At 38.6% G+C, this 26854-nt stretch overlaps 1 protein-coding gene across 1 annotated transcript in view; it reads right to left on the bottom strand.

Annotated features, from left to right (window-relative positions):
- Window positions 1–18402, bottom strand: part of EPC1 (enhancer of polycomb homolog 1) — a 95160-nt gene extending 76758 nt beyond the window's left edge. The window contains exon 1 of the mRNA XM_067704652.1: window positions 18101–18402. Within this exon, the coding sequence (XP_067560753.1) occupies window positions 18101–18103 (3 nt within the window). The 5' untranslated portion in view covers window positions 18104–18402. The remainder of the gene's footprint in view (window positions 1–18100) is intronic.
- Between the last annotated feature and the right edge of the window lie 8452 nt (window positions 18403–26854).

The following is a 26854-nucleotide window of genomic DNA, read 5'->3' as shown; positions in this document are numbered from 1 at the left end:
GCTGCAGTTTCTCCGTCCATAAGATAGGAATCATGATACAATCTATCACCTATGTTGTTACATTGATTCAATGAAATCATTAATGCAAAGAGTTTAGCAGGGACCTGACACAAAAGTCACGATCAACCCCCACGAGCTATGTTTTTTTGGCGGTACTTGGGCCTCTCACTGTTGTGGCCTCACCTGTTGCAGAGAACAGGCTCCGGACGCGCAGGCTCAGTGGCCATAGCTCACGCGCCCAGCCGCTCCGCGGCACGTGGGATCTTCCCGGACCGGGGCACGAACCCGTGTCCCCTGCATCGGCAGGCAGACTCTCAACCACTGCGCCACCAGGGAAGCCCGAGCTATTTTTTTAAGGATATTTTTTATTCTATTCCTTTGAATAGGTCATTCTACTTTTCTGAGCTTTATTTTTGTACATACAGTCTAAAACATAACATTCATTGTAAAGGCTTCAAAACTCTTAGCTAAGGAAACAAAACTAAGAAATCCTCAAATGAAACCAGAGACCGAGATACATATATAAACTAATCTATGTAAACTCTTACACTCATCTTTTCGTTTCGTTTCCATTTCGGAGTTTTGTTTCCTATGTTGAAATCTACAAGGACCTCTGCTGTACCCCCTCCCCCCATTGCCAATTGATTCACCAGGCGGTTGCCCAGTGACTGCTTAATCTCCAAATCTGGTCAAGCTACCTCCCCAGGGGGTCAGGGCCTCTCTGCACAGGTTGCTACAGTTTCTCTCAGGGTGAGCGCTGTGTGAAAAAAGAGTCCAATGCTATGTAACATTTTGCATTCAAAGTAGCAACATAGTGTAGTGAGACACAGCATTAATGTACTGGAAGGAACGCTGGCTTCCATGTTGGAAGATCCAGATGCTCATGTAAGGCCTACCATTTACCAGCAGCGTGAGCCTATAGAAATGATTTCGTTACTGGTCCTTGAGCTTCTTGTATGCCTGATCTAAGAGAACACTTTTTCTCCTCCCTCTTAGACCATTATGAAGAACAAATGAGATAGTATTGTGTGTTCATTGCAGCTCTATTTACAATAGCCAGGACATGGAAGCAACCTAAGTGTCCATCATCGGATGAATGGATAAAGAACATGTGGCACATATATACAATGGAATATTACTCAGCCATAAAAAGAAACGAAATTGAGTTATTTGTAGTGAGGTGGATGGACCTAGAGTCTGTCATACAGAGTGAAGCAAGTCAGAAAGAGTAAGACAAATACCGTATGCTAACACATATAAATGGAATCTAAGAAAAAAAAAAAAGGTCATGAAGAACCTAGGGGCAAGACGGGAATAAAGACACAGACCTACTAGAGAATGGACTTGAGGACATGGGAAGGGGGAAGGGTAAGCTGTGACAAAGTGAGAGAGTGGCATGGACATATATACACTACCAAATGTAAAACCGATAGCTAGTGGGAAGCAGCTGCATAGCACAGGGAGATCAGCTCCGTGCTTTGTGACCGCCTGGAGGGGTGGGATAGGGAGGGTGGGAGGGAGGGAGACGCAAGAGGGAAGAGATATGGGGATATATGTATATGTATAGCTGATTCACTTTGTTATAAAGCAGAAACTAACACACCATTGTAAAGCAATTATACTCCAATAAAGATGTTAAAAAAAAAGAGATAGTATTGTGAAAAATCTTTGACAATAGCAAAATGCCATATAATAAGGAAGAATATGTTATTTAATTTCCACTTCACCATAGTTGGTTAGGAAGGGCATAGGTATATTTGCCCCCAAATAACACAATGAAACAGAACATCTGTCAGCTGTTCAAATCGTGCAGTTGATCACAGAAGATTTTATCGCTAGTCTAGGGCCCTTTAGACATTTTCTTAAATAGGAAATCTTCAAGACAACCCCAAAATTCACCCACTTTATTTATTTTTCAATAGTCTTTCTTTCACCACTTTTAATTTATCTTGCCATATTTTTTCAGTTATTCTAGAGAGAGTGTCTAGCGCAAGATAAAAATTTAGGAAATCTATGATAAGTTTGAATTATTTTGAGATAAAAAATGTACCTGTATTATATTTTTTATGGTTATAAATTTTTATAGTTTTCTCAATTTTTCCTTATCTAAACCCACATTTAGAACAGAAAATAAAAATGTTTTCTTGACTTTCTTCACTAATTTACCTTTAAAGCAGCATTCAAGGTTTCTGGCAGATGACGATACGGAGGAGATTTAAGAACAATTGTTAAAAGAGTGTAATATAGTGGTTAAAAGTGCTGGCTCCAGAGTCAGACACGATTTGGGTGTGAATCTCAACTCTGCTCTTTTCTAGCTCTGTGAACCTGTATAAAATTCTTAACTTCTACACTACACTGAGGTAGTGCATACTTCCAAGTATTGTGTGGAATAGACAAATAAGCCACATAAACAAAGTTACTGAGTTCTTACTTTGGCCCGTGTGCTTCGTTTGCACGATCTCATTTAATCCCTACAAAATCTTACAATGGCTTCAGTTCCTGTCATGATAGTAAGATTTCAATAAGTGTTGGATATTATTTCACAAAAAACCTGAGTATTTTTCTTATAGACCAAGAAGTAGTTTCCAGTGGAGGGTGGGAAATTGGTTGCTCAGGTAGGGTGACCCAGGTCCAAATTACTTTCATTTCAACATAAACGCTACACTGGGTTTACACTAGCTGTTTAGTCCTCCTTTCTCTTGAACAAAAACATTCAAAACCCAAACCTTAAAAAAAAGAAATGCTATCTAAATAAAAAAGTGTTCCCTCTTGAATAATTTTCCAAACCCCATCCTTTCTCATTCCCTTCACAAAAATACCAGTGCCTGTGTGCGCCTGCATGCACACACACACTTTTCCACATCAGGCTTGTAGGGGACACTATTGCATGTTTCTCCAGCATCTCGTTACCCTCCTTCCATGTTCTTTTTTTTTTTTTTTTTTTTTGCGGTACGCGGGCCTCTCACTGTTGTGGCCTCTCCTGTTGCGGAGCACAGGCTCCGGACGCGCAGGCTCAGCGGCCATGGCTCACAGGCCCAGCCGCTCCGCGGCATGTGGGATCTCCCCTGACCGGGGCACGAACCCGCGTCCCCTGCATTGGCAGGCGGACTCTCAACCACTGCGCCACCAGGGAAGCCCCTATCCTCCTTCCACCTTAAGAGAATTCTCTTTGCCTTTATTTTCTTGGGTTGTTCCATAACCTGTGCCTTTTTTGAATAAACTTTCATGCTCTCCTTGAGAAACAATGATTCTTCAGCATTAATTTTTAACAAATTCTATATAATGGTCTTTCTTAATTCCCCATGGGAATAAAAAAAAAAACAATTTTAAGTATACAGGAAATAGTCTAATTTTATAATAATATTGTCTCCATTACGTGAGTTTTTAGGACTAGTTTTTAAAAGCAAAGAGCTTTTTAAGCCATGTTACATTTTTATAATTGAGTCATCAATGAATTAAAAAATAATTCACACTAGGCTATCTCATCTGTATTAAATATTTATTAGCATTTTACTTTAAAAGATGTAGGTTCCAGGGGCTTCCCTGGTGGCACAGTGGTTGAGAGTCCGCCTGCCGATGCAGAGGACATGGGTTCGTGGCCCGGTCCGGGAAGATCCCACGTGCTGCGGAGCGGCTGGGCCCGTGAGCCATGACCGCTGAGCCTGTGCCTCCGGAGCCTGTGCTCCGCAACGGGAGAGGCCACAACAGTGAGAGGCCCGCGAACCGCAAAAAAAAAAAAAAAGAAAAAGATGTAGGTTCCAATCCTGGCTTTGCCACCAACTAGCTGTGTGATCTTGATCTTAATTTCCCTGGACCTCAGTATCTTCGACTTTGAAAAAAAGGCCTAAGACTTACTGATCCCTTCCGATGCTTCCAACTCAAATTTTATGATTATCTCCCCATTGCTGTAGTTGGTCGAAAAAAATGGGGATACATGAAATTTTCTAAATGTAAAACGCTAGGAAAAGAAAATTAAATTTGAGATATGTGATTTCCATGGAAACTATGCCTTCAGCATTTCCTGACTCTATGTTTACATAGTATAGAAGGCCCTTATGAAGGTTATGAGAGCTAATAAAGTCCTAGAAGATATGCCTTAGGGAGAGTAATTTCAATGAGTGAGTCAAGATGTTATACTGTGTTAGTTGGTAATTAGTAACACTTGATGATTAAACAAAAAGTTCTCAAAGAATGCTTAGTAGAAGTAGTCTTGCCATAAGTGTGGTCAAATGTGGTCTGAGAAATCCATGTAGCTTACAAATATATCATTAAAACTGGAAAATAAATATTCAGAATTAATATGGAAAGAAAGGTACAAACTTCGAAACAAAAGCTGAAGCAGAAATGGTCAAAATAATTAAGTCTGGTAATAAAACGTCTGCAGTTAGTCTGATATTACCACTGGAAAAGTGCAGGGAATTTCTATGTAATAAAGAAAGTAACTAACACAATATTATTGTTCAAGCACTGAGAAAAAAATACCAAACAGCAACAATAACAACAATAATAGTAACAATGTAACCAATAACAATTTGAAAAGTATGGTGAAAGTATGAAGAGTACGTTTAAATCTTACATCAAAAAACTAGGTTACGTTTTATATACTTTAATAAGTTTTCCTAACATTGTTTCATTTACGGGGCTCCATCTCTGTGCAAGCATTGTATTACGAACCATGGGAGATACAAAGAAAAAGATGGCATTGTCCTTAATGAACTTAATTTGTGTAAAAACAAACAGGGTATGTCCTGTGTGAATATTCTGGAATACCCTGGTTTGAAAGGAACATTTAAAATAATTTTATATCTTTATATTTTCAGATTTACAAATGATTGAAATAAAATATACTGGAAATGTTTCATAAATTTACTTTACAAAGTGGTTTATTTTCATCTCTTTTCATGATATTTAAGAACTAATTTTTCAGGTTAACTATCTTAAACCGAAAGTTTATTCGTCATTTCAGATTTTCCATAATGAAGTTGGAAATCAATATTCAACCATCATGGAATAGTCAACCATCAATTTATGTGACTATTCATCATGAAAAACTCTACAAATAACAAATGCTGGAGAGGGTGTGGAGAAAAGGGAACCCTCTTATGCTGTTGGTGGGAATGTAAATTGATACAGCCACTATGGAGAACAGTATGAAGGTTCCTTGAAAAACTAAAAATAGAACTACCATGCGACCCAGCAATCCCACTCCTGGGCATATACCCAGACAAAACTCTAATTCAAAAAGATACATGCACCCCTATGTTCATAGCAGCATTATTTACAATAGCCAAGACATGGAAACAACCTAAATGTCCATGGACAGATGAATGGATAAAGAAGATATGGTACATATATAGAGTGGAATACTACTATCCATAAAAAAGAACAAAATCATGCCATTTGCAGCAACATGGATGCAACTAGAGATTATCATACTAAGTGAAGTAAATCAGAAAGAGAAGACAAATACCATATGATATCACTTATAAGTGGAATCTGAAATATGACACCAATGAACCTATCTTCGAAACAAACAGACTCACAGACATAGAGAACAGACTTGTGATTGCCAAAGGAGAGGGGGTCGGGAGAGGGATGGAGTGAGGTTGGGGTGAGCAGATGTAAGCTATTATATACAGAATGGATAAACAACAACACATACTATATAGCACAGAGAACTATACCCAATATCCTATGATAAACCATAATGGAAAGAATATTTTTAAAAGAATTTATATATATATATGTATATATATATATATACATATATATATATATCTGAATCACTGCTGTACAGCAGAAATTAACACAACCTTGTAAAGTAATTTATGTATCTATTAAAGTGACAATGGTGTTATGGCAGTACGTGGAAAGAAGCACCTACAGCAAAGGTGAAACGAGGGAGCAAAGAGCAGTACATGAGGAACCCACACAGGGATCACGACCTCCTAAACATCTATGATAGACAATGAGAGAATCACGAAGGAACAGAGAGAAGAAAGTTCCTCCCCAAGTGTGTGAAGCAGCGTGATACCACCTTCCTCACACACTTGAGAGAGAGAGAGAGAGAGAGAGAGAGAGTTTCTCTGTTGGGTGTAATGTAGCATTTGCAATGGTAAATTCCAGAGCTAAAAAGAAACTACCTGGAAATTTCCAATATTCCACTCTTAACATCACTAACCATCCAAACTTTTAAAAAGTTTAGTAAGAGGTGAATTACGCCAGAAAAATCTTATGAAATTTAGTGTAGCTAATCTTGAATTTTAGATCTAAAGAATAAAGTTTTAAAATAAAATTTCATAATCATAAAAAACCAAAATTTGAAATTCCATATATTTGGTATGTCAAATAGAATGTGTACTTAAAATTTCTATTCATTGTTTAACTCAAATTTTATTTTCAAGATTTCCCCCACTGTTTCACTAGTTCCTTTAACATAGTGTGGCTGAACAAGTGTGCTTCCAAAACAGCACAAAATCTTAAAGAGTCAAATAAAGATGTGTTTCCAATTGAAATGTATACTTTTAAATTTTATACGAAATTTGAGTTCCCATACGTTTGAAAGGAAATAATACATAGACAACCGTCTATTTTTATGGTCTCAAATGAAGAGTAATGTCATTCTGCCATCAGCTAGCCTGTTATTTTTCTTCTTTTCTCTTTACATTTCTATTCATTTAGGGAAAAAGAATACTCAGTTATTATCAATACAAGTAGCCTTATAGATACAAACTCATAATTGCCAAGAAATAGTAAACAAAAGCAAATAAATCCCTTATGCATTCTTTCAATTCTTCAGTGCTGCCCCCTGCTGCCCCCTGCTGCCCAGTGTTCACACTTAACTGAAAATTGTCCCAAACTTTCAACCTATTTTACTTCTTTACTTTTCCCACCAAAACTTATCTGGCCGGAGATCCAGACCACTGGAGTTTTCCTCTACCAGCCTAATGCGTAAACAGGTTTATATATCAAAGAAGTAGTTCCTCCCTATTTAACCCATCACCATTTTCTGGCCAGTTACAAGCACTTGAACTGATGTTTGATGGGCAATGACCAACATCCAGGTTCCCAAGTCCTCCCTGTGCTGTTTCCCAGCTACCATCATGGGTCTATCTCCCCCCAGTCTCTAGCCCCCAAGCATTACAGCTTACTGTCTACCCACACTGGACTTCTAGCTGGTATTCCCAAGTGCCACAGAGTTTTCTCTCCTCCTTGCCTATGCTCACACTGCTTTCTTTACCCGCATGTCTTCTCTCAATTTCTACATGTTGAAAGCCTACCCACCTTCCAAGGTTCTGGTCAAAAGTACCTGCTCCACGAGGTTTACCCCAATTCCCAGATCTTTCTCTTCTGTTCTCCCTTTAATCCTTTAAGGCCCTGCACAATATAGTTGTTGCTTTAATGTAGTAGAAGCTCAATAAGGATTTATTTAATGAGTGAAGAGCAGTTAGCAAAGGAATCTTAATTCTTGGAGAGGATAGCTGATTCACTGACTTTTTGTAGAGGACCTGGGGGAGGACAAAGGGAGCCTCTCTAATATTGCAACAACCTTACACCTGAATAGAGTGGTCTTTTTAATTCCCATCACACCAAGTAAGACTGATGTTGATCCCTAAAATCAGGAGTGACTGTGAAAAAATGAACTTAAAGTGCACACTGAGTGCTTATGTCATGTCAGGCACCATTCTAGGTGCTTTACATGCATGAACCCCACTGTAATCTCACAGCAGCCAGGTGAGTAAGTAATATCACTTCGATTCATAGAAGAGAAAACTGGGGTTCTGCACAGTTGAGTAACTGGCCAAAGGTTACACACGTCGTAAAGGGCAGACCGAGGAACTCAGATTGGTCAAAGCTGTGTATTTAAAGTGTTCTCATAATGTCTTCAACAGAAATGTGTATGGAGAGACTTCCAGTCAGCTATCTGGAAGTTAAAAAAAACCTTGTCAATAGAATCGCCTTGGAAACTGTGACCACATAGTCAGATCAAAGCCATGAGAGAGACTCAGTGTCAGTTAAATCTGTTAATATCTGCAAGAGTTGATTGCCCTACAAGACAGAACGTGAAAGAATGTAGGAGCCTGCAAGAATTATTGATTTCTTGAATGTTCTATATTTGTTTAGACTAAAGTGAGCCTAATGATGCTATATGTACATTTTTATTTGTTTCTTGGTATTTTTATTATATGACTTGCTCTGAGCTGTATGCTATGGCATTTTGTTTTCTTGATTAAGAAAAGTAACATCAAGGGGGCTTCCCTGGTGGCGCAGTGGTTGAGAATCCGCCTGCCAATGCAGGGGACACGGGTTCGTGCCCCGGTCCGGGAAGATCCCACATGCCGCGGAGCGGCTAGGGCCCGTGAGCCATGGCCGCTGAGCCTGCGCGTCCGGAGCCTGTGCTCCGCAACGGGAGAGACCACAACAGTGAGAGGTCCGCGTACCGCAAAAAAAAAAAAAAAAAAAAAAAAAAAGAAAAGTAACATCAACTAGTATAGGGTTTTTTGGGTTTTTGTGTTTTCCCCCCATAACAGGATAACCGGAGGTTTTTTTGGCCTTTTTCATTTACATCTTCCACTTTTTCATACTGCTTTATGAAGATAACCTGGGACGGGAGGGACTTCTATTTGAGTTCTTTGAGTGCTTGTAGCTTGTAGCAGTGATTAAGAGCAGGGGTTCCAAGGCAGACTGCCTGCCTTGCAACCTTGGCTCCGCTGTTCCCTAATTCTGTGGCTCTTGAGACAGTACTTCTCTAAGCCTCCATTTTCTTCTTCTCTGGAAATTGGGGGGACGGTAGTATTCACAGGGCTTTGAGGGTTACACAGCATAATTCACTTTAAGCCCTTAGCACAGTGCCTGAAACACAGTAAAACTCAATAAATGGTAGCTATTATTTCTATTATTGTGATGATTGTTATTTTTCACAGGAATGGGTATAAGTAGCCAGCTCTTAAGTTTTCTCATAATTGTAATTGAATAGTTATAAGTAACGTCTGCCTTTTCTACTGAGCTACGTCTATTATCAAATTCCATTTTTGGCAGATGGGAAGTAAAACAAGATTGTCCCCATGGGCAGTGTTCTTATGTGGTGGGGGAAACTGAAATCCTTAAATCTGAAACATGTTTATTTGTATCTACAGAAGATAAAATTATTAAGAGAACTAAAAAAAAAAAAACAAAAAAACCCACAAAGAATGCAGAAGCCTGCCAAGTTCAAAGGTCTCTAAGGGACAGTTATATATTCTAAAAGATTAAGAAATGCGAAATCCAAATATTTGTCAGTTGATGTAGCCACTTGTACGGGGACCAACGATTCTGACATGACTTGAAAAAAAAAGGTAAAGATATGACTCAATATCTCAGGGAAGTAGACTTTGAGAATAGTTTTTTGTTTTTTTTGATACAGTGAACATAAATAAGGCTCATTGTGTCACATCAGTGCCTCAGACAAGGATCTAATTGTGTTCTAATCAAAATCTCTGCTCATCAAGAAACTTCAATTAGCTGAGAAGGCAGACAAAAAATAAACTTGAGAAGGCAACACCACAAATTGTTTGGTAGGATAACTCTTTTCTTAGTAGGTAAGAATCTTTTAACTTCAGAAAGATTTAGGATAAGTACAGAAATGTTTTCTTAGTCTATGTAATTTTTCTGTTTCAGAACATTTGACCTAATGGAGTAAGAGGTTAGCTTATTACACATTTAAGTAGCACTCCTACTAAGTTATATGAAGTATAAACATTAAAGAGAACTTAAGAAGCAACATATTTAGAAGTTCAATTTATGAGACAGGTAAGACTTTCTTAACTTAAAAATGTCTGCTAAAGTACCAAAGTAGGCAATCAGATGTAGTAAATGTATAAATGTATATAAAAAGTTGGGAGGTGTTTATATAAGTGAGACCAAAAGTCCTTCAATATACAAGACTATCTATAGTCTTTCGATATACAAGACTCACTCTTGAGAGCATCAAGTAACTTGTAACTGAAGACTAGCAGTTGATCCATTTTTCTTCCAACTAAAGTTGTTCATTAGGCAATCAGAATATGTTGACAGAACTGGTTGGACTGTCCAATTATTCTTTCAGTTTGAACCTTCCTCACTTCCTAGAAGATGGATTGTAGCTTTTGAAAGATTGAGATGAGAAGTAGCAACACTATCTACTGACCACCCCAATTTTTGGTTTAGTGTCTCTCTTCCGTAGTGTCGCTCAGCAATTCTCAACCCTGGCTATGTAATATCGATAGAATCACGTGGACAGCTTTTGCAAAATACTTACGCCCAGATTCCACCCAGATCAGCTAGAACCTCTGAGGATGGGGTGCAGGCATTTTATTTTTGAGTTTCTGGTTGATTCTAAGTGCAGACAGAGTTGAGAACCACTGGTCTACATTGTGAGCCTACCGTGGTCTGAAGTTCCAAGAGAACTTTCCACAACTATGGACATTGCTGCAGACTGAACGTTTATGTCCTCCCCCACCCTCCAATTCATATATTGAAATCCTAGCCCCCGATGTGATGGCATTTGGAGGTGGGGCCATTGGGAGGTGATTAGGTCACGAGGGTGGAGCCTTCATGAATGGGATCGGTGCCCTTGTAAAAGAGACCCCAGAGAGCTCCTTCTCCCCTTCTGCCGTGCGAGGACACATCTATGAACCAGGAAGTGGACCCTCACCAGACACAGAATCTGCTGGCACCTTGATCTTGGACTTCCTAGCTTCCAGAACTGTGAGAAATAAATTTCGGTCATTTATAAGCTACCCAGTTTATGATATTCTGTGACGGCAACTTGAACGACTAAGACAGAAACATTCCACAAACCTGTTGTCCAATAACCACCAGCCAGGTGTAGCTACTGAATGTTTAATTTTAATTACTTCAAATTTAAATTTACATACAGCCACGTGTGGCTAGTGGCCACTATCCTGGACAGCACAGTTCTGGCAGTCCTGGCCATTTTAAATGATGTGCGTCTGTTATTACACAGGTGCTAAGTGACGCTTTTTGATACTGGACAAAACCAGTACAAAGCTGCCTCCTCGGGGTACTTCATCCCAGCTTCTTGCCAAGGCCTCCAGTGGATACAAGGATAACTCAACACTTACACAGGCTACTGGAAATGTTAAGGACATTGAATTGGCTGACTGTTTTTTACTCATTTATGTGGGAGGTTTGTTTCTTGGACTTTAATGAAAAATGAGCAAAAGCCTTCAGAACTAAATTATTTCTTTTTTTAAGATTTATTTATTTACTTATTTATTTTTGGCTGTGTTGTGGTGCGCGGGCTTCTCATTGCGGTGGCTTCTCTCCTTGCGGAGCACGGGTTCTAGGCGTGTGGGCTTCAGTAGTTAGAGCACGCAGGCTCAGTAGTTGTGGCGCACGGGCTTAGTTGCTCCGCAGCATGTGGGATCTTCCTGGACCAGGGATCGAACCCATGTCCCCTGCATTAGCAGGTGGATTCTTAAACACTGGGCCACCAGGGAAGTCCCTAACTTGTTTCTTATGTCTCAAAGCAGTGAAGCAATTACACTCTTGGAAAGGCCCTCTTGGCTCCTTGGCACGTGAGAGTGTTTTTCAGCTGGAGGTTGTGACCTCTGTCTTGGGAGGATGGAGGGTTTCCAGTGCATTGGGGCAGCGGCCTGAGTTTCAGAGCTAAATATAGGTCATTGGCATGACGGCCTCTCTTTCTCAGTCTCATCAAAACTGTGTCCTTTTAATGAAAGTGGGACTTTAGTGGCTGGTGGGATAAAATCTTGAGAAAAACCATCAAAATGCCACAGATACACAAGTCTTTTTCAGATGTAACTTGCTACCGAGTACAACTAAGTTCTATTTTTACTTGGTTTTAAAAATAATTGGTAAATTATGGACTAATTTTTTTTGAAGTTAAAAACACACACATATATGAATTGATGGAAAAATAAGTCTCAAATGTGTTGTTCATGCTGAGGATAAGAGGAATCCTCCTTCAAGTCATCGCTCAGCTCTCAAGCAGGATATCCTGACCACCTATTCATCCTGCATATGTATTTATTCATATATTCGCCATTTATGAAATGACATCCTTTACAGTTTGGCATATTTCAAGCCAGAATATTTACCATGGCAGGTACCATCTGATCCTCTAGAGCAGCGTCTCAAAGGGTGGTCTCTGGACTGAAAGCATCGGCAGCACCTGGGGGCTGGCAGCTTCTCAGGCCCCGCCCCAGACCCACTGATCCAGGAACCCCAGGTGTGGGCCCAGACACCTGTGTTTTAGGTGATTCCGGTGCACACTCAAGTTTGAGGTACACTGAATCCCCCAAGGGGAAAACTTCCATACATCCCAAAGATGGAAACATTTTGTACATAAAATTGACCTTGTAAGTTGTGAAATAGGAGCCAGTATTCTCTTTCAACCTAGTGCTATGAATCATGAATTTACCCACTTCAACAAAGCCTCACTGACTCTCTACTCTCTGATCTTTTTTTCCCTATAGAAATGCAACTTCTAAAAGAATTTCAGAGATGTTCCTGAAGAGATGAGATGCAGTACATGTGCCTTCTGCAAATTCAATACAAAAATTCAGATATGTACAACTGATAAATTAGGTAAGCACTACTCATCTTAAGAAAAGATTATTAGATTTATAAAATTAGTCACTAGAGGATTCATTTAAACAGGAGTATCATACAGTGCATTTAAAATATGCCAATTTACAGAACATAAATTCACAAATATCCAGTGTGACAGTATAGAAGAATAGGTAGTTATACAGGCTATGATTTCAGACTTTCCAGGTTCAAACTCCACCTTTTTCACTTACTGTGTAACCTGGGCCAAACCTCTCTAAGCCTCCGTTTCCTCATTTGTGAAATGGGTATAATAATTATCCTATCCCCAAAGTTTGTGTGAGGATTTAAGGAGATATTTAATAAAGGTAGCATTTAACCTAGAGGCTGGGACATAGTAAGCTCTAATTAAATGTTTATTTTTTTCTAAATTAGCTGCATCCATGAGCAGTCTGCTCTCTATGAAAACAGATATTCATGTTTTATCATTGAAGAATGTTTTTACAAAGCCATTAAAGTTTATACAAAGCAAATGGGAGCTAGCCACATTGAGCACTGGCTACTCAGCAGGTGTTCACCTTTCCAAAAGATCCTCCCTAGCTAAACCGATTAAGGTAACTTCAATCTCCCGGTCAGTGAAGGGTTTAGGTATGAGCATTTCCTACAAACCTGGCCAAAGAACTGTAAGAAGCAGTGTGTTGTGCGCCTCTGGGAAAGAATTTCTTCCCTTCTAAAAAGATACATAAGAGAAACTCTCCTCCCTCTGGAAATTGTAATATCAGGATATGATGCTTGGAGCTGCAGCAGCCATCTTGTGACTATGAGGAAAGACACTGCTGACATTACGGCAATGTAAAAGAATAGAACCTACCAAGGAACTTGATAACATTGTTGAGCTATTGAACCCAACCTAGAACTGGCTTGCCTCCTGATTATTAATTTAGTTGAAATAATAAATCTCCTCATTTTTTCACACCATTATCAGTAGGATCCTACATTAGTACAAAAGCAAACTATATGATATAATACATTTAGTATCTTAATTGGCTGTGTGACAAACTAATTTGGTGACTTTATTCTGGAGGTGATCTTAAACCACACGTAGAGATTTAATGAAGAGTTCCTTCCCTTCCAATTCATCTATATATAACAGCAGTCTTACTTTCCTGCTCCATATCTGATGTACTTAACTAATTACCGATTAGCTAAATGTCTAATTATATTACCTTCATAAATTAAAATACAAAAGGTTATTATAAAAATTCCTGTTACATAAATATCATTAAAATTTTCAGGTTTCAAAATAAAAATAAATATCTTAATTCTGATGTAATCCTTCAACACTATAATTGTATTTCCCTGCTTCATCTCACCATTTTTATTGACATTGACATTTATTTCATGACAAGGAGAGCAAAATGTACAAAATGAGGCTTCACCACGTTAAAAAAAAAAGTTTTCATTAAATGGACCTCACAAGGACACATCCAAAATTCCTACAACCAGAGTGATCCCCGTCTCCTTTCTTCTCAAGCGAATAAGTTAATATTTTATTTCTCACTTTGCAATAGGAATTTGCATTAGCTAACCAGCTATTTATATAGCATCTGTTTGGGCTATATCTAAAATCTGAGGGCTATCTTCCCCTCACTGTGTCCCAAATAATGGTCCTTTAGTAGAAGGACAGAAGGACACTTGTTAAATCCTATATAAATAGATTTAAAAAAATTTTTTTAAGTTTCTACCCCAGAAATCTTACTTTGCCTTTATTCTCAGATGGGAACCTCCCACATCCAAGATCTTAGATTTAAGTATCTTTAAAATGTTGAACCACATTGGACTGTAAACTCCCTGAGAGCAGGGATCCTTGCCTCTTTGTCTTAATATTGTATCTCAGCCCTTTAGCATCATAGCACATAATAGGAAGAAAAACTAGAACAAACATACCCCCAAAAGAAAAAAATGCTGAATAAATCAAGTATAAAGGATACTCCTTTCATCTTTTTCTTCAAGAAATCATTATCTTTGCTTTACTTTCCCTTCAGAGTCTCCATTTGAGAATCTTTTGGGAAAGATAAAAAACAAAGTCATAACACAAACACCCATTTGGTCTCATATTTTCTTTCCCCGTCTCTTCCTTTGCAAAACATGTAATGATATGTCCAAGAAATAGCACAGGTAAGTACGCACAAAAAGAGGGTGGAATTAGAAATATATACAGTTTCAGGTCTCTATTGAACTTGGTTTTCAGAGGGCAAAATTTTTAGCTATCTTTCCTTCTTTTAAAAAAGTTTATTCCAAGGTGTATTAGATTGGTTCTGGCTAATTGATATTTTCAGCATTTTATGATGTCATCTTGATATCACTGCAAATGTTTCTTCCCTTTGTTACTTCATCTTTCCTAATAGGTTTGCTAACCTGAAAATTTCCCCAATCTTTAGCAATACTAATGCATACAAATTAATAAATTAGGAAATTATGTTGGTTCACTAAATGAAGTCTTAATAAAATTTTCAGTTTATTTCCATTATTGACCAAGCTCATAATTTCAAGTTCGTATTTCTGAGGTTTATTGTTTGGAATTTGATTTACAGATTTTCCGTGTCTTTGGCATTATTTATTTCTTCTTTCTGCAAACTGTTTTTTGGCCATTTCACTACTCATTGACCCCTCCCCCTCCCTCAGAGGGATGGGCAGGGTGAAAAAAATGATAACGATATTTTAACATAGTCAATTTTGCTACTTGCTACTATCTCTGATAAAAAGGTGTGCAAGAAAAAATAAGTGTGTAACTGTTGACTGAAATGACATTTCAAGATTAAAAAAATAATTCTTTATTGTTCATGATCTAGCAACTGTTACTATGAAAAACTGAGTTAGTTCCCTGTACACCAAATTTACTAAATAAAGATTTTTTTCTGATAAAACATAGTTTATTATAATCATTCTAATCATAATCTCACCAAACTCAAACTAAATGCCTACAAAACGTTGTCAATAAAAAAAAAAAAAAAAAAATTAACGTCCAAAGAATGAAGAGCTAAAATGAAGCCCAAGGTGGATTTAAAAATGGAGAATAATATAAAACAATGAGTTGTTTTTGCCTCATAGATTTAAACCTCCTTATTTAGTGATGTAAGAGTCACAGATAGAAGAATATCTTTAACATAAATATCTATGGGTGATTTTAAAAAGTGAAGATGTAACTATAACGGTTACTCATAATCAGTGATGTAATAGTCAATGATATAGGAGAACAAAGAACATTGCATAGCTACATATGGACTTCACAGCATCAGTCTGTTTTTAAAAGAGGGGCTACATTATATAAACATTTTTAGTTTTCACAAATTAAAATGAAAAACGTCACCAGCTGAATAACAGAATATTTTAGCAATAAACATATTGGGCAGTATATTTTATTCAGTAGATTAACTTTGGGGAACTAAGCTCCAGCACAGTCAGGGGGTTAGATAATATATTTACACCTGCAGTATTCCATTCTATAAATAATCTATAACGTCAAAACCAGTCTTGATGGCGGCATTTAAATTTTATGAAGAGATAAAATGTTACAGTGAACATTTTCAAATTTTTATAGCAGAGTATAAACAAAATATAGGCATAATATATAAATAGTTTTGAAGTTCAAGGAAAGGGTCCTACACAGATAAATAAATTATAGGGACACAGAAATTGGAAATACTATTCCTAGTCATTTTCACACATTCTTTTACTTCAAAATTTTAATGATTAGTGAAATGAGCATTTACATATTTCAAAGTGAATAACAACACTTAATAATAACTCCAGAAATTTTTACTCAAGAAATCATCTCTACAATCATATGAAAAGGTGGTTTAGGATACTATTTCAGTTTTTTTGTTTGTTTTATTTGGCAAAATGATGTGTTTTTAGGTACAATGACTGATTTCTCCCACTTTCTTTTTCAATTAAGGACATACTTACTATCTTCATAAACAACTAAAATGTTCACAGGGACCAGTAAAAACTATGTCATATCATAATATACATTTTTGTTCTTGGGAGGCTTTGGGCCTAAATCCCATATTCTCTAATCAGATAACTCCCAGTAAGAACAAAGATGGACAAGATTTACCCTGCATTTAGATATACAAATACCAATATTTTTAAAGTTAAAAGCAGTTGTATCCATATTCTTAAAAAAATTATCCTATTCCAAAATATTTGCTCTTTTTAAAGCAAGGATGTACATAAATCCAACTGAAGTATCACTTCAAAATAAAACAAACAACAACGTAGGCATTCTTATATGTCAAACTCCTAGAAAATTCCCAGGAGAAACTTAGAATAGTTATTTAAGAAATTCCTAGGTTCAAAATGAAATTCAACTTTTACAACGTTCAGTGAGCTAGAACGCAAAACGTTTTGTTCAATTGAAGACATTAGCAATGGATGATATTGTAATAGAAGGAAAATGCAAAATGTTACTGAGGAAAGAGAGGGTAAGCTGACAGCTTACTATCGAAAATTTTCTGATCTAGAGATAATCAGATCAGAAAAAACACAACTGCAAACTGCATGCTCGGCCCTGCTGCTCCCCGGACGGGCTGTGACGACGTGTCTGTTCTCACCCTTCACAGTTCACAGAAAACATTAAACTAATACAACTGAATAATTTCCTCCGACCAAATTGAACTTTCTTTTAGGAAATAAAGGGAGAGGATAATAGATCAAATCTTGCCCCACCTCTTTTTTTTTTCCTCCTTTTTTCTTTTAGTGAAACTGACGTAAATTGTTGAGAGCTATACAGCGCCACCAGCACAGATCCATGCAAAACAAAAAAGATCGCCCACCGTGTGCAAAAAGAGAAAAAAAAAATTAGAAAAATGCCCCAAATTACAAAATGTCTCCCAAATATACATTTTTGGAGAAAAAACAAGATAGATCTGCAAAGATTATCTAATGAGGAGCCTCAGAGAATTACTATCATGGAACACAAGTTTAGATCTGATCAGCAAATAAAAGATCCACTATTTAGTAACAGCCATAACTTAATATAAACCCGGTTATGTCAATCTCCACCTTCATTATACCAAGGGCAGCTTTTCTGTAGTTTGTATCCAAGTAATCCATCAGGAAAACCACAATAGGCCTGTTTCAAACCAAACTACATCCATAGTTCGCCTGCTAATCATTTAGTCCTGGACAAATTAGGTAATACATCATTTTTATAAGGAGGATATGCACATATTTGGCGTTACCAACATGCTGGCACAAAACAAGTCCATCTTGAAATAGCTGAGTTTCCCTTAGCTCACAGTAATTAAAGTATAATTTATATCATAAATATTTAGCTTTAGTCATGGGGTTAAAAAAAAAAAAACACTAATTTTTTTTTTCTTCTGGTAAAAATTAGCCAGACAAGATTAGCTGGAAATGTGCAGAGATCAAAGCTAAAGAAAAATACAAAGATTGGTTTTGTTAGAAGAAACACAATGAAAATCCTTCTTAGCTGGCGGCTCGTTCAAAGATGTAATGACATAAATGTTTAAAATTACAAACTTACCATCAGCGGAGGCGAAGAAGAAGCCAGTTCTGGAAAAAGAATTGTAACAATATAGGCTGGACACTTGTGTCCCTAGAAACAACAGCCTCCAGGCGGCACACGGATCTTCCAACATCTTCACAATATTGGGTAAATAAAAAGTCATACTTTCTTCCCTGATCGGTGGCTGCTCGCGGTGGCTTCTCAAGGATCTGTGGGCGTTTGGGAGAAATCGGAGAAATATCCGCGGAAGATTAAAAGCAGAGGAGGCCGAGGCAGCCTTAGAAGACTCTGGGGTTAACAACTTTGCGATGGCAAGCAGGCAGGCCCTGATTGGCTGGGAGGCCAGTGTCCCCCTCTCCTCCCGCCTCCTGCAGCTCGGAAAAAAATGCAGTGTGAGTGCCATTTTACACTGGGCTTTTAAACACACAGCCCCCCAAATGACAAAGTCTGAGCTCGCTACGAAGTGACACTGCAAAACAATAGCGCCCACGACCGCCCGTGAGCTCAGGAAAATGTCCCTTTGACGACCGGCAACGCTCTTATTTCTTGCATGTGGGTTTTTAGGGAATAGCATGCTTTTCTTAAGCAGATGGTCATTCACCGACGTCGATGTCTAATTTGGATACCAATGTGGCCAGTGAAAAATGATTCCCATCAAACAATTTTTTTTTTCCCCATTGGACGTCCTGAAGGTACCCAAAGAAGCCTTGCACAAAATTCATGTCGTCTGCAGCTTTAACTCCTTGGGAAAAAAAAAAAAATAGAATTGCTTAGCCACAACAACTTCCATTTGTAAAGAAAATAAAAATAAAATAATACTTTTTAGCGGCTACATTACAAACAATAGGCATACTTTTTTTTTTTCCTTCTTAAAAATTGTTTCAGAAACGTCTGCCGGCTGATAGAATTCTACCAGTCTGCCTTACAAACAAAATGGCTGTGGTACTGAGTTTTTTTGGATCCTCCCACTGTGGCTCCTCCAGGCCTCCAGGAAGTGGTAAAAATCCAAAATAAATACAGTACTAAAAGTACATTGTCCAGGCTGAACTCCGGTGAAGCCTTGGGGGTCTGGGGCGGGGGTGGGGTGGGGGGTGTCTTAGAAATGTGCTGCTTTTCATTAGTTCTTTTAAAAAACTGTTTTGAAAAGAACATCAATCACCAGAGATTTACTTGACTGTAATTTGAACTTCCTGTTTTACATATTTATAAGGCCTTTCACCTATCTTGGCAGGCTTTCAAATTAAGTGGGCTGGGAAATTTGACGCTCTGTGTCTAGCAGCGAGCTGAGTCAGGTATTTGGTGGTTGCAACAGGGCTTTTAAATAAAAACGAAGTTGAAAACTTTAAAAAAGGATTAACGTTAAATGAACGTTAGGCTATGATTGATTGCAAATGTAAAGCCACAAAAGTCAGCAAATGTGGAAATATGTCAAATACTGCATACATGTGTTAATTGAACACATTCGGTATAAAATTCTTTGCCAGCTAAATTTCTAGTGAGCCAAGGGTAGAACCGGGTTTAAAGAAATTGGCTGAAGAAAGGAGTGGGCAACTGCCTGCATCCTACATATCCCTCCCCCGACCCCCCACACACACACACGCACACGCATGCACGCTCGGTCTGGTATCCCTATTCTCACCTGGCATTTAATAGGTAACATTCTTCTATTTGTAGTTTTTTAAGGAACGTCCATCCTGTTCTCCATAGTGGCTGTATCAGTTTACATTCCCACCAACAGTGCAAGAGGGTTCCCTTTTCTCCACACCCTCTCCAGCATTTGTTGCTTGTAGATTTTCTGATGATGCCCATTCTGACTGGTGTGAGGTGATACCTCATTGTAGTTTTGATTTGCATTTCTCTAACCATTAGTGGTGTTGAGCATCCTTTCATGTGTTTGTTGGCAATCTGTATATCTTCTTTGGAGAAATGTCTGTTTACGTCTTCTGCCCATTTTTGGATTGGGTTGTTTGTTTTTTTGTTATTGAGCAGCATGAGCGGCTTGTAAATTTTGGAGATTAATGCTTTGTCAGTTGCTTCATTTGCAAATATTTTCTCCCATTCTGAGGGTTGTCTTTTGGTCTTGTTTATGGTTTCCTTTGCTGTGCAAAAGCTTTGAACTTTCATTAGGTCCCATTTGTTTATTTTTGTTTTTATTTCCATTTCTCTAGGAGGTGGGTCAAAAAGGATCTTGCTGTGATTTATGTCATAGAGTGTTCTGCCTATGTTTTCCTCTAAGAGTTTGATAGTTTCTGGCCTTACATTTAGGTCTTTAATCCATTTTGAGTTTATTTTTGTGTATGGTGTTAGGGAGTGTTCTAATTTCATACTTTTACATGTACCTGTCCAGTTTTCCCAGCACCACTTATTGAAGAGGCTGTCTTTTCTCCACTGTATATTCTTGCCTCCTTTAACAAAGATAAGGTGACCATATGTGTGTGGGCTTATCTCTGGGCTTTCTATCCTGTTTTATTGAGCTATATTTCTGCTTTTGTGCCAGTACCATACTGTCTTAATTACTGTAGCTTTGTAGTATAGTCTGAAGTCAGGGAGACTGATTCCTCCAGCTCCATTTTTCTACCATACGACCCAGCAATCCCACTACTGGGCATATACCCTGAGAAAACCATAATTCAAAAAGAGTCATGCACCAAAATGTTCATTGCAGCTCTATTTACAATAGCCAGGACATGGAAGCAACCTAAGTGTCCATCAACAGATGAATGGATAAAGAAGATGTGGCACATATATACAATGGAATATTACTCAGCCATAAAAAGAAACGAAATTGAGTTATTTGTAGTGAGGTGGATGGACCTAGAGTCTGTCATACAGAGTGAAGTAAGTCAGAAAGAGAAAAACAAATACTGTATGCTAACACATATATATGGAATCTAAGGGGAAAAAAAAATTCATGAAGCACCTAGGGGCAAGATGGGAATAAAGACACAGACCTACTAGAGCATGGACTTGAGGATATGGGGAGGGGGAAGGGTAAGCTGTGACAAAGTGAGAGAGTGGCATGGACATATATACACTACCAAACGGAAAATAGATGGCTAGTGGGAAGCAGCCGCATAGCACAGGGAGAGCAGCTCGGTGCTTTGTGACCACCTAGAGGGGTGGGATAGGGAGGGTGGGAGGGAGGGAGATGCAAGAGGGAAGAGATATGGGAACATATGTATATGTATAACTGATTCACTTTGTTATAAAGCAGAAACTAACACACCATTGTAAAGCAATTATACTCCAATAAAGATGTTAAAAAAAAATAGGTAACATTCTTAGAGAGCAATAGCTAGGGTGACTATACAATTTATTGTCTAAACCAGGATATTTTTCGAACGTTTTATTCTGTAATCTCATCAGTAGTTACCTGATGAGAGTCGATTTCAACGACATTTATGTGATCAGTCAGGAAAACATCCTTAAGAAGTCATCTAGTGAAGAGAGTAGATTACAATTCTTGAGAAATTTCTACACAGTTGTCCTTCCAACAGAAAAAAAAATTGCTAGGGGCCATTTTCACTATATACTATTTTGTCTATCCACCTCCCCAGCCCTGTCCTTTTCTCTCCCATCCCTTCCCCCACCCTTACATATGCATGAGATTCATATATGTATATATACATACAGTTATACATGTAAATGTAAGTATATATGTACATCTATATATAAGTATATGGATGTGCATGTCCATATATACTTTTATTACCTGTAGATTAGAATATTCTATGCATTTTCCACAATACACATATTTCAAGTTATGCACTTCCCAAAGGCCGAATTTTCTTCAGAGTTTTTGAGACAATATTCATTATACACGTGATCTGAGCATCTTTTGTTTTGGTAAAAGTCAAATGTAGAGTGAGATGTTTTGGAAAAATTATCACTGAAAGACATAGGATAAATAATTCTCATGTTGTTTATTCAAATAGTTCTTGAGAGCTTAGGGTGTGCCAGGCGTGATGCTTGGTGCTACATACACATTAATGGACAAGCAGGAAGTTCCTCTCCTTCATGAAGCTCACAGTCTCGTGGGAACACAAAGAAACAAGCAAGTAAACAAATACATAATTGCAAATTATAATTGCTACTAAGAAATAAACAGAGTGCAGTCTTCCAGAATAACAGGGAGGGAAAGACATAGATAAGAGGATAAGGAAAGTTATTTCTAAGAACATGGCATTGATGATAGACTTGAAGGAAGAGAAGGAGCCAAAGGGTGAGAAGAAAAATGCATGAGAAATAGCAGACCCGGAAGTGGTTACAGCATGTGCAAAGGCTCTGAGACAGAGTGGAGCTTGGAGTATTCCAGGAAGTAAAATGAGCTCAATGGCCCTGCAGCATGTTGAGAGAAAGGGAAAATGACATCGGAGGAGGTCAGAAATGGAGCGACATCCTGCCGAAGTTTTTAAGTTACAGAGAGGAGTTCCACATTGAAGAAAGTGAATCTTATTTAGAGACTAAAATGTTGGAATTTGAGAGTTTGAAGGCTTCAGTGTGGGTAAGATCCAGCGAAGCTGTGGTGAAGTGACAAAAAAACCTCCACGCTAATTTTGAATTTACATAGCTGTATCGCGGTGTTTTGGTATTATATTTTTAAAAATCCACACTTCATTTGCATTGTTATAGACATTGATTGTGACTATGTTCATAAAGAAATATGAGCAAGAAACAAATCTCTAAGACCATACACATTACTAGTAAAACCAAAAGGAAGAAATAAGGCAACGGTGTGCCTCAGTTTTGTGCTTCTCTTTAATAGTGTCAATTCTGGTATTTTTTATTCAAAAAACCTCACATTTCATATCAGTTGAACAAAGCTCAATTAACACTTCTTTTTAAACAAATGAGGCAAAGCATTATTAAAGCCAGAATTTAACTCATATAGTTGGAATAAAAACAGTTATTGTTTTTGAATTTACTAACTGGTTGTTAGCAAGCAAAATCCTATGCACACATAGGCAGAAACAATGTGTTCAATTTCTCAGATTCCAAGACTTAGAACAGCAGGTTCTTAGACTTTAAAAGTAGGTCAAATCAATGGTATGTAATCCCTTGAATGAGCTTTGATAGTAATAGGAATCTCTAAACAAATCAAATTGTGAAGCAATTAGGTAATGCAGTTTTTAAGATCTCTACCTCTCAGAACTGTGTGGGGAAGCAAGATTTGTTTTGGAACTCAGATTTTTTAAATAATTAAAAAATAGTAATAGATGCATTATCATAATCACCCCATAATCAAGTAAAATAATATATTGTAATGAAATATGTGATCAGTCACACTAAATGAGGTAAAGGCAGACCGTAAGAAGCCCTACATTAGATCAGGTCAGCTTCTGTCACCACACAGATACTACAACTTTCGAGGAAGCTTTCAGTTTTCAAAGATTTGGAGAATCCTTGACTGTGGATAAGGGATTGTGCAACCGTGGACTTTAATCCCATTCCAGTTGTTTCTTAAAAAAATATTCTTATGACCCTTTAAAATTTTTGTCAAGGGTTTCCATATTTTAAGAATCAAATTGTATATTTCCTACCTGAGTCTGGCCTAGAACAGTGAATATTTTCATGTGTGGTAGATATTTATAGGTGGAATATTAAATTTTATTATTTTCAGGAGGGTTGAGCCAAACCAAAAGTTGGCTCTCTCAGTAAGAGCTTTGAAAAAAATCATGTTAAAAGAAAAAGAGTTCAGGGCCTCCCCGGTGGCGCAGTGGTTGAGAGTCCGCCTGCCGATGCAGGGGACGCGGGTTCGTGCCCCGGTCCGGGAAGATCCCACATGCCGCGGAGCGGCTGGGCCCGTGAGCCATGGCCGCTGAGCCTGCGCGTCCGGAGCCTGTGCTCCGCAACGGGAGAGGCCACAACAGTGAGAGGTCCGCGTACCGCAAAAAAAAAAAAAGAGTTCAAAAGTAATTCTGTCTGTCTGAAATAAAGGACTATGATTTCAGAGAAGGGAAAATATATCTGGAAGTGGAAGTATGAGAATACTACCTGCCAGATTGCTTAATACAGACCCATGTGGCAGGCAAATTAAGAGAGTAAATCCTGAGTTCTCATCACAAGGGAAAAAAAAATTTCTATTCTTTATTTTGTATTTATAGAAGATGGATGTTCGTTCACTAAAATTACTGTGTAATCATTTCATGATGTATGTAAGTCAAGTCATTATGCTATACACCTTAAACTTATACAGTGCTGTGTGTCAATTATATCTCAATAAAACTGGAAGAAAAAATATAAATAAATAGAATGACAAAAAAAGATATTCTTAGCTTAAATCAAAGCTCATAATCCTAATGATTATAAACAGAGTTACAAAACAACAAGGTCGTGCTGTATAGCACAGGGAAACATATCCAATAAAAAGAAATAAACAAAATTACAGTTTGGAAATGGTCAGATTTCCATTCGTGGGCCCTAATAAATGAATGTACTCTGTACTAACAAATTACTTCAGTTATTTGTTCGGTCTTGGACAAATCCTCTAAAGTTTACCCCTTATGATTTTCCCCATATTTTCCTTAAGAATAGTGAGATTCACTTTGCTGTACAGAAGAAGCTAACGCAACATTGTAAATCAACTATACTTCAATTTAGAAAAAAAAAAGGAATAGTGAAAGTTATGCCTTTTTGGCAAAGTATTTTAAAGCAGCACCTCACCAGACCTTTTCTTTCCCAAATGTTTGAATGTGTCTCTGGCAGAGAGGCTAAGAGTGTTTACTTTAAATCTCTTTGCGCATTGTGGGATGACTTTAGATCGCATTCATCCACTGCAAGCCAAGTGGCATTTTCTAGAAGGGTCATTCCCGGGAGCAGTTTGTAGACCATCAGTGTGGCCGAGACTGCTCACTGACTAACCAATATCCATCCTCCCTTTCTTTCTTCCTAATAAAATTGGATTTTTTTTTTTTTTTTTTGGGGTACGCAGGCCTCTCACTGCTAGTGGCCTCTCCCATTGCGGAGCACAGGCTCCGGACGCGCAGGCTCAGCGGCCATGGCTCACGGGCCCAGCCGCTCCATGGCATGTGGGATCCTCCCGGACCGGGGCACGAACCCGCGTCCCCTGCATCGGCAGGTGGACGCTCAACCACTGCGCCACCAGGGAAGCCCCTAAAATTGGATTTTATATTGGATTTGCCACCCAGACCTGTGTTTCCCACACAGGTTTAAACAGTGAGGTTTAATCAGAGGTCCATTGGTTGAGCTTCTGAGAAAGCCTGTGAAGGGGGCTGACTCAGCGGGAGGTGCCTTTTGCTCATCACCTTCGCCCTCTTCCCGCTGGGAGTGTGGTCACCACACCTGGGTGAAGTCAGGAGCTCTAATTTGACAACCGGGAGGAGAGCTCAAGGCCAAGGGTAGCTGAACAGAAAGAAGGAAGCTAGGCTCTCTGGAGCCTTCCTACCATCTGCATCTTTTTTTACATGAGAGAAAAAAAAAAAAAGAAAACCACCAATTTGTTTAAAGCACTGCTTTGTGGGGTATCTTCCTCATAACTAAATGCAATTCCTAGTACAATTAGTGTGAGTAATCTTCAAAGCATCTTCTCTGTTAAATTCATCTACTTCTTTTTTTTCCATTTTTTGGCCGTGCCGCACAGCACGTGGGATCTTAGTTCCCCCACCAGGGATTGAACCCACACCCTCTGCAGTGGAAGCGTGGAGCCTTAACCACTGGACCACCAGGCAAGTCCCTATATTCATCTACTTTTTAAATGCTTTGTAGTACCAGGCTGAGAAGGAGAATGAGGGGACTTTAGGGAATGCAAGAAATCTGTCTTAATCTGGGTTGTGATTACGTAGTTATGAGATATGAATTTATCTATGTCCATGTGTGTGTCATATATGTACACGTATATCATATATGTAAAAATGATTGAGCTGTACGTTGATGCGTGCACTGAATGTGTTTTATTGTATGTTATCCCTTAATTAAAGAAAGCTATTTTAATGTGTAACAGAGTGAAGGTGAAACTGAAACCGAACGCCTCAGATGGGATTTGAAACCAGCCAAAACTCAGTTTCGGACTTGAACCCATGGGCTGGGACTCGAACCCACCCACCGTCTTTTAATTAAAATCACTTGCCTGGTGTCAGGACTTAACTGAAGCTCAGGTCCTTTATGTCTTGGCGAAGAAGGAATTCAGCAAGAGGCAACGTGATTGATAGGTAAGAAGTGGATTTATTAGTATCAATTGCAAAGAGTTTGCAGGATAACGGGGCACGAGAAGATGGTCCTGTCCCAGGTCTCACGTGAGCCCCTGGGGTGGGCCGCCAAGTGAGGGCCCTTCGCTTCGTGCAGGAAAGAGTTCAAGGGCGAGAGCCATAGCAAAGTGAAAGCAGGTTTACTGAGAGAGAAACACACTCCATAGACAGAGTGCAGCCTGTCTCAGAAGGTGAGACCGGCCCTGAAATATGGGATGGTTAGTTTTTATGCGCTTTGTAATTCCACAGGCTAATGCGTGGGAGGAGTATTCCAACTATTCTGGAGAAGGGGCGGGGATTTCCAGGAATTGGGCCACTGCCCACTTTTTGGCCTTTTATCATCAGCCTTGGAACCATCATGGTGCCTGTGGTGTGTCATTTAGGTGCTGATGTGTTGCAATGAGCGTATAATGAGGCTTAAGTTCCTCTGGAAGTCGAAACTTCCGCCATCTTGGGCCTAATTTGTTCAGACCATTTTTTGTTGTATCCAATTTTTCTCAATGGCTGTGTCATTCTTTAAGGGTTGTGCCCTACCCCCTTCCCTCCTGTCTCAGTGGGATCTGATAAT

The sequence above is a fragment of the Pseudorca crassidens genome, chromosome 1 (genome assembly GCF_039906515.1).
Source record: "Pseudorca crassidens isolate mPseCra1 chromosome 1, mPseCra1.hap1, whole genome shotgun sequence".
NCBI classification, from domain to species: domain Eukaryota; kingdom Metazoa; phylum Chordata; class Mammalia; order Artiodactyla; family Delphinidae; genus Pseudorca; species Pseudorca crassidens.
The sequence above is the reverse complement of the archived record's forward strand: the minus strand, read 5'-3'. Positions and strand labels throughout refer to the sequence as shown.